Source organism: Bos mutus, chromosome 24, assembly GCF_027580195.1.
Source record: "Bos mutus isolate GX-2022 chromosome 24, NWIPB_WYAK_1.1, whole genome shotgun sequence".
NCBI lineage: Eukaryota > Metazoa > Chordata > Mammalia > Artiodactyla > Bovidae > Bos > Bos mutus.
In genome coordinates, this window is record NC_091640.1 from 10,337,852 (window position 1) to 10,356,412 (window position 18,561).

At 34.9% G+C, this 18,561-nt stretch overlaps 1 protein-coding gene across 1 annotated transcript in view; it reads left to right on the plus strand.

The window, feature by feature from the left end:
* CDH19 (cadherin 19) overlaps window positions 1-17,877 on the plus strand; it is an 82,722-nt gene extending 64,845 nt beyond the window's left edge. Inside the window, exons 9-12 of the mRNA XM_005904574.3 lie at window positions 4,352-4,473; window positions 10,534-10,648; window positions 13,138-13,389; window positions 16,434-17,877. Of these exons, the coding sequence (XP_005904636.2) occupies window positions 4,352-4,473; window positions 10,534-10,648; window positions 13,138-13,389; window positions 16,434-16,924 (980 nt within the window). The 3' untranslated portion in view covers window positions 16,925-17,877. The remainder of the gene's footprint in view (window positions 1-4,351; window positions 4,474-10,533; window positions 10,649-13,137; window positions 13,390-16,433) is intronic.
* The last annotated feature ends 684 nt before the right edge of the window (window positions 17,878-18,561 follow it).

Below are 18,561 nucleotides of genomic sequence, written 5' to 3' on the forward strand. Positions count from 1 at the left end.
TTTATGACAAGAAATAGTTCTGTATTTTGGTCAAGGTTTTTGCTGAAGTTAGGTGCCTACCCTCCCATAGAAAATGGGAGAAAATATGCTATTAATATCTTCCTTGATGATTAATTACATTCCAAAGAATTGGCTCCCAGCACTGAAAAAAGACAAGCTTGGGTTGTAAAGTTGGCAAGAGATTTGTCTCAGTTTTAAAAGGTTAACATACATTTCAAAAAAATAGAGAGAAAACTAATTTACAAGCTTTTCTAAAGTAAATACTCTAAGAAGGAGAAGAAAGGAAAGACTTTTCCCTAATTTTCAACAGAACTAATTCTTTCTCTTTTTAAAAAATTGTGCTTTACCTTTACACATTAAAATTTCAAATATAATGCTTTTTGTTTAAAAAAAAAAAAGAGCATGCAAGATTATAAAGTCACTAAGACAAAAGAAATTCCTCCCCACTCTTCAATGTATGTAGTTTCCAGTGACTTTTCAAATGAAGAAAGAAATATTCAAAATAATGATATACAAATATGCAATACCATTGCCTGATGGATCAGATCAGATCAGTCGCTCAGTCCTGTCCGAATCTTTGCGGCCCCATGAATCACAGCATGCCAGGCCTCCCTGTCCATCACGAACTCCCAGAGTTCACTCAGACTCACGTCCATCAAGTCAGTGATGCCATCCAGCCATCTCATCCTCTGTCGTCCCCTTCTCTTCTTGCCCCCAATCCCTCCCAGCATCAGGGTCTTTTCCAATGAGTCAACTCTTCTCATGAGGTGGCCAAAGTACTGGAGTTTCAGCTTTAGCATCATTCCTTCCAAAGAAATCCCAGGGCTGATCTCCTTCAGAATGGACTGGTTGGATCTCCTTGCAGTCCAAGGGACTCTCAAGAGTCTTCTCCAACACCACAGTTCAAAAGCATCAATTCTTTGGCACTCAGCCTTCTTCAAGTCCAACTCTCACTTCCATACATGACCACAGGAAAAACCATAACCTTGACTAGACGAACCTTTGTTGGCAAAGTAATGTCTATGCTTTTCAATATGCTATCTAGGTTGGTCATAACTTTCCTTCCTGGAGTAAGCGTCTCTTAATTTCATGGCTGCAGTCACCATCTGCAGTGATTTTGGAGCCCAGAAAAATAAAGTCTGACACGGTTTCCACTGTTTCCCCATCTATTTCCCATGAAGTGATGGGACCGGATGCCATGATCTTCATTTTCTGAATGTTGAGCTTTAAGCCAACTTTTTCACTCTCCACTTTCACTTTCATTAAGAGACTTTTGAGTTCCTCTTCACTTTCTGCCATAAGGGTGGTGTCATCTGCATATCTGAGGTTATTGATATTTCTCCCGGCAATCTTGACTCCAGCTTGTGTTTCTTCCAATCCAGCATTTTTCATGATGTACACTGCATGTAAGTTAAACAAGCAGGGTGACAATATACAGACTTGAGGAACTCCTTTTCCTATTTGGAACCAGTCTGTTGTTCCACGTCCAGTTCTATCTGTTGCTTCCTGATTTGCATACAGATTTCTCAAGAGGCAGATCAGGTAGTCTGGTATTTCCATCTCTTTCAGAATTTTCCACAGTTGATTGTGATCCACACAGTCAAAGGCTTTGGCATAGTCAATAAAGCAGAAATAGATGTTTTTCTGGAACTCTCTTGCTTTTTCCATGATCCAGCAGATGTTGGCAATTTGATCTCTGGTTCCTCTAACTTTTCTAAAACCAGCTTGAACATCAGGAAGTTCACGGTTCACATATTGCTGAAACCTGGCTTGGAGCATTTTGAGCATTATTTTACTAGCATGTGAGATGAGTGCAGTTGTGCGGTAGTTTGAGCATTCTTTGGCATTACCTTTCTTTGGGATTGGAATGAAAACTGACCTTTTCCAGTCCTGTGGCCACTGCTGAGTTTTCCAAATTTGCTGGCATATTGAGTGCAGTACTTTCACAGCATCATCTTTCAGGATTTGAAATAGCTCCACTGGAATTCCATCACCTCCACTAGCTTTGTTCGTAGGGATGCTTTCAAAGGCCCACTTGACTTCACATTCCAGGATGCCTGGCTCTAGGTCAGTGATCACACCATTGTGATTATCTGGGTCATGAAGATCTTTTTTGTACAGTTCTTCTGTGTATTCTTGCCATCTCTTCTTAATATCTTCTGCTTCTGTTAGATCCATACCATTTCTGTCCTTTATCGAGCCCATCTTTGCATGAAATGTTCCTTTGGTATCTCTGATTTTCTTGAAGAGATCTCTAGTCTTTCCCATTCTGTTGTTTTCCTCTATTTCTTTGCATTGATCGCTGAACAAGGCTTTCTTAGCTCTTCTTGCTATTCTTTGGAACTCTGCATTCAGATGTTTATATCTTTCCTTTTCTCCTTTGCTTTTTGCTTCTCTTCTTTTCACAGCTATTTGTAAGGCCTCCCCAGACAGCCATTTTACTTTTTTGCATTTCTTTTCTATGGGGATGGTCTTGATCCCTGTCTCCTGTACAATGTCACGAACCTCATTCCATAGTTCATCAGGCACTCTATCTATCAGATCTAGGCCCTTACATCTATTTCTCACTTCCACTGTATAATCATAAAGTATTTGATTTATGCCATACCTGAATGGTTTAGTGGTTTTCCCTTCTTTCTTCAATTTAAGTCTGAATTTGGCAATAAGGAGTTCATGTTCTGAGCCACAGTCAGCTCCTGGTCTTGTTTTTGCTGACTGTATAGAGCTTCTCCATCTTTGGTTGCAAAGAATATAATCAATCTGATTTTGGTGTTGACCGTCTGCTGATGTCCATGTGTAGAGTCTTTTCTTTTCTTATGTTGTTGGAAGTGGGTGTTTGTTATGACGAGTGCATTTTCTTGGCAAAACTCTATTAGTCTTTGCCCTGCTTCATTCCATATTCCAAGGCCAAATTTGCCTGTTACTCCAGGTGTTTCTTGACTTCCTACTTTTGCATTCCAGTCCCGTATAATGAAAAGGACATCTTTTGGGGGTGTTAGTTCTAAAAGGTCTTGTAGATCTTCATAGAACTGTTCAACTTCAACTTCTTCAGTGTTACTAAAAGAATACCCAGTTGTGGATGTGACTGGTGATAGAAGCAAGGTCCGATGCTGTAAAGAGCAATTATTGCATAGGAACCTGGAATGTCAGGTCCATGAATCAAGGCAAATTGGAAGTGGTCAAACAAGAGATGGCAAGAGTGAATGTCGACATTCTAGGCATCAGCAAACTGAAATGGACTGGAATGGGTGAATTTTATTCAGATGACCATTATATCTACTACTGCAGGCAGGAATCCCTCAGAAGAAATGGAGTAGCCATCATGGTCAACAAAAGAGTCCGAAATGCAGTACTTGGATGCAATCTCAAAAACGACAGAATGATCTCTGTTCGTTTTCAAGGCAAACCTGATGGCTCAGTTGGTACAAAATCTGCCTGCAATGCAGGAGCTGAGAAGGCAATGGCACCCCACACTGGTACTCTTGCCTGGGAAATCCCATGGACGGAGAGCCTGGTAGCCTACAGTCCTTAGGGTCGCAAAGAGTTGGACATGACTGAGCAACTTCACTTTTACTTTTCACTTTCATGCATTGGAGAAGGCAATGGCAACCCACTCCAGTGTTCTTTCCTGAAGAATCCCAGGGACAGAGAAGCCTGGTGGGCTGCCATCTATGAGGTCATCACAGAGTCGGACACGACTGATGCGACTTAGCAGCAGGAGCAGCAGCAATGCAGGAGACCCAGGTTCCATCCCTAGGTCAGGAAAATCCCCTGGAGATGGGAATGGCAACCCACTTCATTATTCTTGCCTGGAGAATCCCATGGACAGAGGACCCTGGCAGGCTACAGTCCATGGGGTCACAAAAAGTCAGACACGACTGAGTGACTAGCACTTTCTTTCAACAGGTCACAAATGTAGACAGTTATGCTTCCTAGTACCTTCAGACCACATCTGAAGACAATTTAGATCATCACAACTAGAGTGGACAATGCTACTGGCATTTAGTTAGTAGAGGCCAGGGATAATACAAATATGTTTGACAGTTCCTGGATTTAAAAAAATATATTCATATACCTGACTATCTTCTTTACTTTTACAGCTTTTCCTCATCAGCTTCCTACAGTCCATGGCAGGTACAAGGCACTCAATAAATACTGATTGAGCTGAATGTTCTGAGAACATTTTTTGTAGGCTATGTTGTTGTATATGAAATATATAATGATCCTGTCCTTGGCTTTTATTCATGTGAAATAAAAATATACCACATAACCTCTAATGCAATTTTCATGACTATGTTACCCCTAACAACAGCATTATTCTTTATTTTCATTCTGTTTACTCAATTTGCAGACAATATAGCACAGATTTCTTCAGTACCTGTCTATGTACAAGTTCTCAATATCAATGATCATGCTCCTGAGTTTTCCGAATACTATGAGACTTATGTTTGTGAAAATGCAGTCTCTGGTCAGGTAAGAATCCATCATAAATTGTCAATATCTAAACAGTACTTTGTATTATACAGAATAGCATTTTCTATGTATTCCTCCATCTTTGAAATGATATTAATAAAAATAACCTTTATTTAGCTATATTAATTATAGGCTTTAATGTAAGTTACGTATAATTTAAATTTCTTTCTTTCAAAAAATATGTAAACTTCAAATTTTCTATTTCCAAATTCCTCACGTTTGAAAAATCTGCTAACCCCTAGAATTTAATAGTAAATCATTTGTACTTTGTCAATAAAGAAATTATTTTTTGTGATTCTGTAAATAATTTTAATTCATTTTATTATTCCATCCATCATGCAAATAAAGATAAAATGATATATAAAATACATCAGACATCAACAGATGAAATTAAATTTGAAATGAATTATTAAATATATAAAGACAAGATAGCATACTCTTTTTGAAATACATTATCATTACTTCACAGTTTTTTCACACATTTTCTTATATGGGGCTTACCTTTTTACATTTGTAAAATGTAGAATTTAAATTAGATTCCCCTTTGAGGATCTCAGTTCCAATCACAATAACTTTACATTTTTATTTATCCTATTAAATGTCATAAAACATTAAAAAAACCTACTTTTTAAAATCCTAAATAAGTATTGCTGTTGTTTAGTCTCTAAGTCATGTTGGCCTCTCTGCAACTCCATGAACTGCAGCACACCAGGCTTCCCTGTCTTTCACTATCTCCCTGAGTTTGCTCAAACTCCTGTCCACTGTGTCAGTGATGCTATCCAACCATTTCATCCTGTTTTCTACTTCTCCTCTTGCCCTCAATCTTTCCTAGCATCCAGTTCTTTTCCAATGAATCAGCTCTTCATATCAGGTGGCCAAAATATTGGAGCTTCAGTTTCAGCATCAGTTCTTCCAATGAATATTCAGGGTTGATTTCCTTTAGGATTGACTAGTTTGATCTCCTGACCAAAGAACTCTCAAGAGTCTTCTCTAACAACACAATTCAAAAGGATCATAAAACAAACAAAAAAAAAAAAAAAGAATCAAGTACTTACAAAACTATAAAACAAAAATTGAAGGTTACAAAAACCAATATAAATGTATTACTGGTATTGGTTTTGTTTTTATTGGAGGTTTTTTTTTACTTAGATTCTTGATTTATTCTGGTTGGCTTGAAATATATTATGTTGTTTTTTATAAAATATCTCAGAAGCAATAACTCAATAAATTTCATTTTTCTTTCTTAAAGTAAGTTAATACTTTTTAATTTATCAGATTATTTTATTTTGAAATTATTGTTTGAAAGACAATGAAATGATACCTTTGAGTATGCATATCAAGAAAAAGAAAGAAAAACTGGGTAAATTATAAAAATTATATCCCTATTTTGTAATATGATATTTGTGTGTTCTAATAATTTGAAAATATGAATGATGTAAACAGTGTTGGGAAGATGATACATAAATATATTAAAATTCTCCAGTCTTTTCAACAAATTTTGCTGTAACAAATAGATAAGAAGGAAACAGGGAGGAAATAGAAATTCCATCTAAACCTCATACTTTATACAAAGATTATTTTATAATGTATCATAGATTTAAACATAAACCTAAAACTAGAGATAAGCAGAGGAGAAAATATTATTTTATGGCTAGGCAAAGAGTTCTTAAATATAACACCAAAATACCAATCCAAAAGAGAAAACATGTATTAATTTGATGTAATCAAAATTAAGCCAGTGAAAGTCCCTGTTAAAAGAATAAAAAAGACAATCTACAGAGTGGCAACAAATATTTGAAAGTAATGATATAACTGGTACTCAGTCTAATAGTCAAAATCTCCCTTAATACTGAAACACATTTGGTAGTATATTTTAAAATAATAATGCGAATAAAATCTCTGCTTTCCATACTATCAATTCATAGTGTTCCTAAGCTTAGGTCCCTACAATAATACATATAATTCATACAAAGTGGAGTTACCAAAAAGAATAAAATATATTTGAGAACATAAAATTATCTAGTCAAGTGAGTAAAGTGCTGACAAATAAATAAGATAGAATTTTAATTTTTCTGAAAGCATTAAAAAAAGAGAGAGGAGATTGCTCTTCAACAGGCATAATGTTTGCATTAAGCTGGGTGAATAAGCCTGTGACATTGTCACTATGGTTAAAAATGTGTTAAGAGGGTGGATCTCATGTTAAATGCTTTTGCCACAAAGTTTTTAAAATGTAGAAGAGAAAGGGGTAAAATTAATTTTAATGTTTGTTTGACAGAATATGATGATTTTCACATGTAATAAAAATATAGGGAAATATTTTATGTATTTTCTCATACTATGAAAATCACTCTTGTTTCGTGTCCCACAGGCTCAGACAGCTGGACAAAATGGTGTGTTTAGGTCTCCTGTATCTATCTGCTTTGGGTAGATAATACAATCCCTGTAGGAAACCAAAAACGCCGGAACAGTGCACTGTATTCTGAAGGAAATCAGGCCTTCCCTTAATGACCTATGTGGCTAAGCAGAAGTTTTATTTCTGTTCCTTATGTGCAAACGACCAGGATGCGGCAGAGAGGAAGAGTAAAACTTTTCAGGGTTTTGCAAAATATGAATATAATAAACGAGCTGACATTAGGGCAATTTGCCTTTTCTGTTTGGTGTAAATAGTTATCATTTTTCAAATTAATGATTCCCATTATCTTGACTGATACCAAATATCTTTTCCAGAAGTCAAGTAGAATAGCAGTAATTTTTAGATTCCTTCATACCAATACACTGTCTAATGTAAAGACAGTTACATTGTCTCCATGTAAAAATTTTCTCTTGCCTAAATTTCTATGATCCCACAGTGTGTTCCCTGGATTTCTCTTCATCTTCCTTTCTCCCTCCTGTCCCTTACTTTTTATTTTTTTCAGACTCACTCTGTTATCCACAAAATGTCTCAATTACAGTCATATGCAAATGACTTCTAGATCTTTATGCCAGTTCTTTCTCTTATATTTAATGAGGTAAGTCCAAATAATTAGAGAAAATTTCTACCTCTATTCTGCTGGAATGTAAACAGTGGTGATAGAGACACTCTTGGCCCCAGCCACCATGGGACACCCAGACCTGAGATGACTTGGAGTGTTCCAAATGCCAATGAAATATTTGTTAAATGGATACCCTTGGGATATTCATTATATACATTCATAGTTTAAATTTATATGTGATGATTTTCTTTGTACTTTTATAAAGAATTTTATAAAGAATGACAAAAGTAATTTATCAAAGGAAAATGAGAAAATATATATTGAGATAAAATCTAAGACTATTTCATTTTTAACAGAATAAATGTATATCTATACAAGTTAATGGCAAAACATTACATTTAATGTAATTTGAATACATCTAATAAAATTTTGTGAAAACTTTTTTTTGAAACAGTAGTTCTGCCTCTGTCTGCTATCAAAATGTTATGATATCATGAGCTTTTCAATATTTTTTCCTTAAAAATATTCTAAACAAAGAAAGAAAACAGACTATAGACTCAATTTTCTTATAGCTCTATTATTTGATTAGCACTTTGACCTTTAGAACAGATGTTCACAACCTTTTTGAATACTAAATGTATATCCTAAAAATAAATATAAATAATCCTAAGAATGTATATCTCCATATTTAAAAAAAATATTGGAGTATAGTTGATTTACAGTGTTGTGTTAGTCTTAGGTATACAGCAAAGTGAACTAGTTGGCACTCCAGTGGTTAAGAATGCTGGAGAGGGTGTGGAGAAAAGGGAACCCTCTTACACTGTTGGTGGGAATGCAAACTAGTACAGCCACTATGGAGAACAGTGTGGAGATTCCTTAAAAAACTGGAAATAGAATTGCCTTATGATCCAGCAATCCCACTGCTGGGCATACACACTGAGGAAACCAGAAGGGAAAGAGACACGTGTACCCCAATGTTCATCGCAGCACTGTTTATAATAGCCAGGACATGGAAGCAACCTAGATGTCCATCAGCAGACGAATGGATAAGAAAGCGGTGGTACATATACACAATGGAGTATTACTCAGCCATTAAAAAGAATACATTTGAATCAGTTCTAATGAGGTGGATGAAACTGGAGCCTATTATACAGAGTGAAGTAAGCCAGAAAGAAAAACACCAATACAGTATAATAAGGCATATATATGGAATTTAGAAAGATGGTAACAATAACCCTGTGTACGAGACAGCAAAAGAGACACTGATGTATAGAACAGTCTTATGGACTCTATGGGAGAGGGAGAGGGTGGGAAGATTTGGGAGAATGGCATTGAAACATGTAAAATATCATGTATGAAACGAGATGCCAGTCCAGGTTCAATGCACGATACTGGATGCTTGGGGCTAGTGCACTGGGACGACCCAGAGGGATGGTGGGGGGGAGGGAGGAGGGAGGAGGGTTCAGGATGGGGAACACATGTATACCTGTGGTGGATTCATTTTGATATTTGGCAAAACTAATACAATTATGTAAAGTTTAAAAATAAAATAAAATTAAAAAAAAAAGAAAACTAAAAAAAAATAAAAAAATAAAAAAAAAAAAAAGAATTTAGGCTTCCATTACAGAGGGCGCGGATCTGATCCATGGCATGCATGCATGCTAAGTCACTTCAGTCATGTCCGACTCTTTTTGATCCCATGGACTATAGCCTGCCAGGCTCCTCTGTCCATGGGATTCTCCAGGCAAGAATACTGGAGAGGGTTGCCATGCCCTCCTCCAGGCGATTATCCCAACTCAGGGATCAAACCCGTGTTTCTTACATCTTCTGCAATGACAGGTGGATTCTTTACCATTAGTGCCACCATCCCAGGAACTAAGACCCACTTACCGTGCAGTGTGGCCAATAAATAAATGTTTCTCCAAATTTTAAACTTAGAACATTAAGTGGGAAAGACAGAATTCAGAATATTAGACTTTCAAACCCATATCCTTCATCCTGGCTATACAAAATCTTGCAATAACTCGAAAGCATTATCCTGATACAATGCACATTTATTATTGTAGGCATGGATTGAATAAAAATGTTTTCTTTTACTAGATTATTTAATTAACACTCCATGATTGTGATTTAATTAGGAATGTGTTGTAAGGGAAAAGATAAATCAATGTAGAGAAATAATGTACAAACTGTATTAGTTTCACAAGGTTCTTCATGCATGTGTAGAGATATCCTTTGAAATATAAGATTATAAATCATATCTGTCATCTTGCAACTAAGGATATTTTTGTTTGACACATTGTTAAAAGCAATTTAATTCTAGAAAATTCAAAACAATAACTTCTATAGTCAATTTACTTTAATTTCCAGAATTAATCACAGTCTCACTATTTGATGTTGACAGCACATCTCTTTTTTGACAATAATTAACTACTTGACTGACACTTTCATGTCTTGAAAGCAAAGGACTAATTGTGAACTGATTTGTTCCTAGTTGCATTATTTCATTTTTTTATAATCTGAGATAGAGAGAGGAATTTACTTGACATGGAACACTTTTGCTCTAATCTTCTGGGTGAAAGGAAATCATGTACATCACCCCTAAGCTTTAAATACACTACTCTTAAAATCAATTTATAACCTCATTACTTTAACAAATACTCAAGTAAGACAATAAAGTTTATTACAGTTATGTCTCCAATATATGCAGTAACTATTTAATTTCAGCAAGTCGTAATGGTTAGTATTCAGATAAGAAAGAGAGAAGGAGAAAAGGACAGAAAGGAGAAATCCAGGCAGGAAGGATAGGAGGATGTTTTCTGACAAACTTACCTTAGGGAAATCATCTCATCCATTAACAAGAATTTACTTTCTATGTAATATCAAAACATTCTTCTGAAAGGAGCAAGTAAACATGTTTTTAACCTCAGAAAATATTTTCATATTTTCCACCAATTTTTAGATAACTTCTGGAATATCCATAAAGATTTTGGTAAAGCAATTTTAATAGAAGCTAATAATAATTTAAAATAATAATCAGAATATTATAAACAGAATGATCAAAACTTATCCCTAATTTTTTTCCTAGGTGATTCAGACCATCAGTGCAGTGGATAGAGATGAATCCATAGAACATCACCATTTTTATTTCAATCTATCCATGGAAGAAAATAACTCGAGTTTTGCAATCATAGATAACCAAGGTAATGCCATTCACTTATAATAGCTTTCTATTCATTCTTTGAGATCTTGTTTAATTTTAAGAAAATTCACAGCATTACTTTTTATACTGTTCCTGCAATATGATAGTGTTGAGAAATTATTCAAGGAGTGGCAATGGAAATGGGAAACAAAACCCAAAGTAGTGTTCTGGGAATACTAGCCTCATTTCCCACTGGATTTCTTTAAATTGGAAACACTTTTTCAAGTAATTATTGGCTATAAGCCCTTGCAAAGTCTGAATGTCCTTGAAAATATAATTGCAGTTCCTCTCAGGTCTTCATATCTGGAGAAGAAAATGATATATACTTCCGTGGTAGCTCAGACAGTAAAGAATCTGCCTGCAATGAGGGTGACTCGAGTTCAGTCCTGAGTTGGGAAGATACCCTGAAAAAGGGAATGGCAACTCACTCCAGTATTCTTGTCTGGAGAATTTCATGGACAGAGGAGCCTGTAGGACTACAGTCCTTGGGGTCCCAAAGAATTGGACACCACTGAGCAACTAACACTTTCACTTTTCATACTCACTTGATTGATTCAAAGATATTTGGAATCATTAATTAGAAGCTATAAATATATGAAAAGGCTGTTCTTTTCCCTTCAAAACAAAATAGTTGTATCAGCCTAAGAACAAAATGTTCTAAAGGATTTTGTATGGAGAGACGGAGTTCCTTTTCCTTTCATACAGAAGTAGATTAACTTTGTACAAAGCTGCAGTGTTCTTTTTTCCTTCAGTAAAATATTTTTTGTCATCATATATGTTTCTATTCTAATTTTGCTTCATATCACAAAGATATGCAGCACTGTAGGATTCATTATTCAGGCATCTATAATCAAACACCTGCAGGTGTTCTTCCTTACACCTGAGTTTAAGCTCCCATCAAGGGGAGATCTTTTATGGAAGGATAAATGCAGACACATTCTTTCCCCTTTGCCTTTGTCAAATTCCCTAGTGAAAGAAACTCAAATAGATTTAAGATTAAAAAAAAAGCCACATCAAAATAAGAAATATGCTATAGATTTGTTTATATTAATATAAAATAAATTAGTGGGACAAAATAAATATATTGAAACATAAAGGGAACAATTTAATTTTGGTTTAATATTTGTGGTTATAAGTAATTTAAGAAAATACATACCAAAAAGTATAAACTTTCTCACCTGTTTGATGTGTCTAGTGAATAAAATCACAGAAGGTTTATAGACTTCAAGAGCATGATGGAGAGTTTGTTTTTAAAAGGAGATTTGGGAAAAGTGATAAGTAGGCATATATTTCAAAAGACTTCCATATTTTTTATTTATCTATTTCAAAGACTTCTATTTATCTATCTCCTCTTATTTGTTTGTGTCTTCTAAAATTTGTTTGATTGCTGCAGAATATATTTCAAGGAACGCCAATAAAAAAAAAAAGTGTCTGGGGGAAACATATTGTGTACCATTGACTGATACACAGTAAACTGCACTGGAGAAGACCACTTAGCATTTTTGGGGATTTAAGGAAAAAAATTAAATATGTTGAAGTATTCATGATTTATTTTTGTTAACTAGTTGAGTGTTCTAGCCAGGTGAATTAATCAGTATTATTAAGGTTTAACAATTCTCTGAAATATAAGTAGAAAATAGGTTAATAATGTCAAGGTGAAATAAAATGTTCTAAAAGAAACTTTAACTCCAAGTAAAGTTAATTCTTTTGCCTTACTAATAAATACATTATTTGAGATCACTACTGTGACACAGAGATGACTTTGAAAATCTCAGGTTATTTATACTATTTGTGAAAGTGATGAGTTTCTATTAGAAAAATGAGTCATGAGTATTTAATTCAAATGAAACTGATGTGTCTTTATACATTTAATTCTGCTGCTGCTGCTGCTAAGTCGCTTCAGTCATGTCCAACTCTGTGCGACCCCACAGACAGCAGCCCACCAGGCTCCCACTTCCCTTGGATTCTCCAGGCAAGAACACTGGAGTGGGTTGCCATTTCCTTCTCCAATGCATGAAAGTGAAAAGTGAAAGTGAAGTCGCTCAGTCGTGTCCGACTCTTCCCGACCCCATGGACTGCAGCCTATCAGGCTCCTCTGTCCATGGGATTTTCCAGGCAAGAGTACTGGAGTGGGGTGCCATTGCCTTCTCCACATTTAATTCTAGTACCCCCATATACTGTCAATGGCTAATTAAAAGGCAATTTCTTTTCTGTGTTCCATATGTATGTTTCCTATCTTTACCAAAAAAAAAAAAAAAAAGATTTTAGAACTGGTTCATATAATTCATCTAATTTTGTAATTGGGATTTAGGCAAAGTCTAAATCAGTAATGACTTTTTGAATTGTTCTTTTAATTTTCTTTTTCATCAGAAATGTACTCTTTCTTATTTGAGCTTATTTAATCTCTACATTCCTGCCTCTTCTACACTTAGTGGCTACGAATTTCTTTTGAATTATTAAAAAAATTATGCCTGTGGATTTTTGTTTTAGATAACACAGCTGTAATTTTGACCAATAGAACTGGTTTTAGCCTTCAAGAAGAGCCTGTTTTCTACATAGCCATCCTAATTGCTGACAATGGAATCCCATCGCTTACAAGTACAAACACCCTTACCGTACACGTGTGTGACTGTGGCGATGCTGACAGCACACAGACCTGCAGTCATAAGGATTTTATGCTTTCCATGGGATTCAAGGCAGAAGTCATAACTGCTATTCTGATATGCATTATGATAATATTTGGTAAGTCATGTGAACTGAGCATATATTCATTTATTGACAACAATATGATACATATAGAAAAGAGTTAATCCCATTATGATGATATAATGTGGACTTGTGTGTGTGTGTGCCTGTTTGTGTGTGTTTAATTGCCCTTCTGAATGTGTTACAATTCTTAACTCAAGTGGAGTAAATGAAAAATAGAGTGAATATGCACTTCAAGTTGAAAATCAATGACCCTTGAATTTGATGAGTGTGAGTACACACGTGCACGTCCTTTTAGGAGTGGTTTTGACACACACACTGCAACATATGTAGTAATATAAAAATTAGTAATAATAATGGTGAAATTCTGTTTCACGCTTATTATACTCCAGGAGACTGACTTAAGTGATTTGCAGAAACTGTGCAGTTTACTCAAGATAACCTCAAGAAGTAGCAACTGTTATCGCCCGTATTGTACAGATGAAGAAGTGAAAGTCCAAGAGTTACCTAATTTACAAAGGGTCCTGTAGCTAATAAATGAAGTGCTGAGGTTCCATAACCATAACAAACCTCCATCCAACTCTTTCCTGCAGCACACTGAAGCCTAGAAGCATTGGGGAGTAAATGTTAGGATGAAAAAAATGTAAACGAGAAGTAACAAGGATCTACTATAGAGCCCAGGGAACGTGTCAATACTCTGTACTGGCCTATGTGGGAAAAAGTCTAAAAAAGAGTAAATCTGTACACATGCATAACTGATTCACTTTGCTGTACACTTAAAACTAACACAATATTGTAAATCAACTCTACTCCAAAAAAAAAGGAAATTCCAACTGATCAGGACGCACATAGTTCTGTCGGTCACATACATCTCAGGGTTTCCAACTTTCCAGCATATACCATGAGGAACTAACAGAAAGTTTCCTGCTTTAAAAAAAAAAATCACTTGTTTATGATGGGTAATTATGCTTAAGCTAGCTTTGTAGTTAAAAATAAACATAGTTTTCATTCTAAACATGTAAAATAGAGAGTCTTACTTAAAGTGTTAAACATAAAAGAAATCTCAGTAAAATAGCTCCACTTGTTTTTGTCTGTTTGCTATTGTTGCTGTTGTTTTCACAAGGAAATAAGTTATAGTCATTTTACAGATGAGGCAAATGAGGTTCCAAATGTTTTAGCTAAGCTTTTAAAACTACACATTATGCATCAAGCACAACTTTTCTTAACATACCAGTCTATATAGTCTAAACCCTTCTGTTGCTTCCCTCATCACTTCACATCAAAGCCAACACAACTGTATTGAATGTTGACAGCAACCGTATGAGCCATGGGTTATGAAATCCCAAACTCACTACTCAAACTGACATACAAAATGTTTCAGGATTTGCTTTACCTTCACTCTTCTCATCGTTCTCAAAGCTTTAAAAACCAGGCATTTCTCTTTTACCAAAGTTGCCCGTCTTTTCTATCTAGCTTCAGTTTTTCAAATTATTTTTGATGATCTTTTATCATAAATCTGAATTTAGAGCTATATAACTAGATATCAGAAGCAAGAAGCGGTAGAAACAGTATAATGTTTGCAGGTTGCAAGTACAAAATTACTCACTGATACAGACCCAAACCTATTCCCAAGACCCTGCAAGTAAATCAAGGGCAACCTCACAGTCAAGGGCACGAGTCATATTGGAAAGGTGGAATGTCAGATTCAACTATAGTCAGCAGTTTCCTGTGAAAGTTTCATGAATATGCACTTCAATTCATAGATTGAAAAATTATTTATTAGATCCCTTTCTATTTCAACCATGTATCTCAGCTGTATTAAATTACTGTACCTGGATTCAGGCACAGTGAGCTTATTTCAGGAACACTATTTCAATTTATTTAAATGTAAGATTTACCTAAAACGTTGCCTAATGTATTTCTCTTTTGATAATATTAATAACATTACTTCCTGTTTGTTTCAGTTTCTGTAGATGAAATTCTGAACAGATACATAAGATTTGAACTTGTGTAAGGGGACTAACCATGAAACACACACAATTTTCTCCAAAAAATTTTTAAAAAGCATTCTGAAATTGTTCGATTTCTACACAATGTTAAAACTATTTCATATTAATACAGTTGATTGATGTGAACATACCAGTGTTATGACTCAAAAATCTGATAAGTTTCGAATTTCTGAAATTAATATGGCATAGCAAAGCACAGATTGTGAACCAACTTTCTGGTTTTGAATGCCAGCTTTTTGTTTCCTGGGCATGTGATTTAATCTCTCGGCACTTCATTTTCACCATCTTTACTAGAGCACTATAATAAAATATAGGTAGCACAGCAAATCAATGAATATATGTAGAGCTTTTAGAAAAATGACTGGTACAGACTTTGTAGTCAATAAATACTAACTTTGAAAGAAATTATGCCATAGAATGTGTCTCAGTGGTAAAAATCAAACCATCTCAGTGTGATTAACTTCCTCTAACACGGATCACTGGTTCCTGAGATTGACAGAGGCACGTAGATTGGAAAATCTTCTTTCTCATCTTTGTTTTATTTTCAATAAAGAAAAAAAATTTTGTCATAAATTGATCATCATATAAAGTTCACTATATTTCTCTGATGTTTTTCCACTCTAAATCATCAACCAGTTAAGACTTCTGTGCTGCCTTATCTTTCTGCAAGTCCCTTTGGTAAATTTTCAATGACAAATATATCTTTGCTTTATAATCAGAAAACTGAAGCTTTTGTCTTGAGCTTGTAACAAAAGCAAGAATTTATAGCTTATTATAAATAGCATACTATTTAACAATATTTTATAATGTAAATAGATAACATATTATATATTTAATTATAGTATGCATTAATATTATAAATGTAATATTTGATAATGTGTTTCAGTACAAATAGAATAAATATATAACATTATATAGGTATAACATTAGTATAATAGTATTAGGCATTATTGTTTATTTATAATATAGTAATACAAATATAAACATGCATTATATTTAAGGAGTAATATGAAGCCTTAATATTTATAATATTGTATTTGTGTTCATGTTCTGATACGCTTTGTTTAACAGGGTTTATTTTTCTGAACCTCGGTCTGAAACAACGGAGGAAGCAAACTCTGTTTCCTGAGAAAAGTGAAGAATTCAGAGAGAATATATTCAGATACGATGATGAAGGTGGCGGAGAGGCGGACACGGAGGCCTTTGACATCGCGCAGCTGCGGGGCAGCGCGGTAATGCGGGGCCGAAAGCCCCGCAGACCCGCCAGGGCGGAGATGCGCAGCCTGTACAGGCAGTCTCTGCAGGTCGGCCCTGACAGCGCGGTGTTCAGGAAGTTCATTCTAGAAAAGCTGGAAGAGGCTGACACTGACCCGTGCGCCCCACCTTTCGACTCCCTCCAGACCTATGCTTTTGAGGGAACAGGGTCCTCAGCTGCATCCCTGAGCTCCTTAGACTCCGCAGTCTCTGATCACGATGAAAATTATGATTATCTTAACGAACTGGGACCTCGCTTTAAAAGATTAGCGTACATGTTTGGTTCCGCTATGCAGTCAAAGAATTAGGGCTTTTTTCATTAATACATTTTTTAAAAAATGCTAATGTATGTTTGGGCAAACTGGTAGTCGCTTGGCGAAAAGTTGTTTACTTCAGTTCCCTGGGAAAAGAAAGAGACGCAACTTATACTATTCTCTGATTTTCTTGGAATAAATATCCCATATCGTCCCTGACAGCAGATAAGGGAAGTGAAGCTAACTGCAGACTCCCTCTAGCAGGCCCCTGAAATACTCTTTCAGACGTTTTTTATTTTTGTTTTTGTTTTTTTTTAATGCCGAATACAAATTTTCAAAATTTTTGACTGTTTAATGTGAAAAGGGCAATGAACTAGATCGTCTTACTTTTATTTCATTTATTCACTTTGTAAATCTTGCAAAGTAAGAGTAAAGTGTTTCTGTGTGTTAACTTCCTGATACTCTACTGAGAAAAACATATAGGAGAATCTGGGTGGTTATATACAACTTTGAAAAACTCTTTTCTGTGAATATGCAAGCTTATGACTGAGAGTCTATGATTCATTCCAGTTTGATATTTTAAAATTGTCTTCAACACCACATTTTAAAACTGATTTCAAATTTAGACAGATGCTTGGTATTGGTTTATGAATCAAAGATATAGTGTAAATTTATATTCTCTTGGATATTACAGCTTTATAGAAAAAAGGGCATAGACTATGTTTAGGAGATTTTCATAAGTTATTTTCTTATGTATTCAGAATACTTCTTTATCATGTCGCAATGCAATCACAAAGTACATATCAATATTTCCTCAAGATTAAATTAAAACTCTTTAAAAATAACTGAAAGTGTGAAATTTTTTCATTTTATTTTTTAATTTTATTGCTACCAAATGATAGAAGTAAGTGAAATTAGTACTGGGTTCAAACTAGAATTAGTATTCATCCAAAATATTATGACCAACTGTGCTGCTCTTACTGTGTGCATAAAATAAAACATGATAAAATTCTCAGCATTTCCTTTTTTATCGATGCTTAGACTGTAACTGATTCTTCCATGTCATTTTTTTATTATTCAGTATAAAATTAGGTGCAAGAGTTACTTTTATTGTAACATTATGGAGGAAATATGCTAAGCTGCTGGACATAAAGCTTGAAGGTAACATTAGATAGTAAGATAATAAAACACTTTGATTTTAATCAGCCTTGTAAAAATGATTCTTATTATTCTATCCAAATCAAAGTGAAATTCGAAATTCACAGTTTGAACAGAAAGTAGTGAATACTGTGTGCTCAAAATTGCTATATGTGTTCATTTTTTATTAATAGGGTGTGAAACTGAACTGAACCAACTTGATCATATATGTTCAAATCAAATATTTCAAATAATTTTGAGCTGAAGTTGGAACAGTTGAATACCTACAATCTCTCTCTCTGAGACACAAACATCCATACCATGTAATAGAAGATAATTTTTTCATCAATATCAATCAGGTATCATCGGTATCATTTTGTGTCAGCAACACAGATATAATTTTACAAAAGCCTGAGACAATCAGACTTGAAATACAACAATTTTGCAAGATATTAAAAGTAGTTGGAGAGGACATCAGATCAGATTAGATCAGTTGCTCAGTCGTGTCCGACTCTTTGCGACCCCATGAATCACAGCACGCCAGGCCTCCCTGT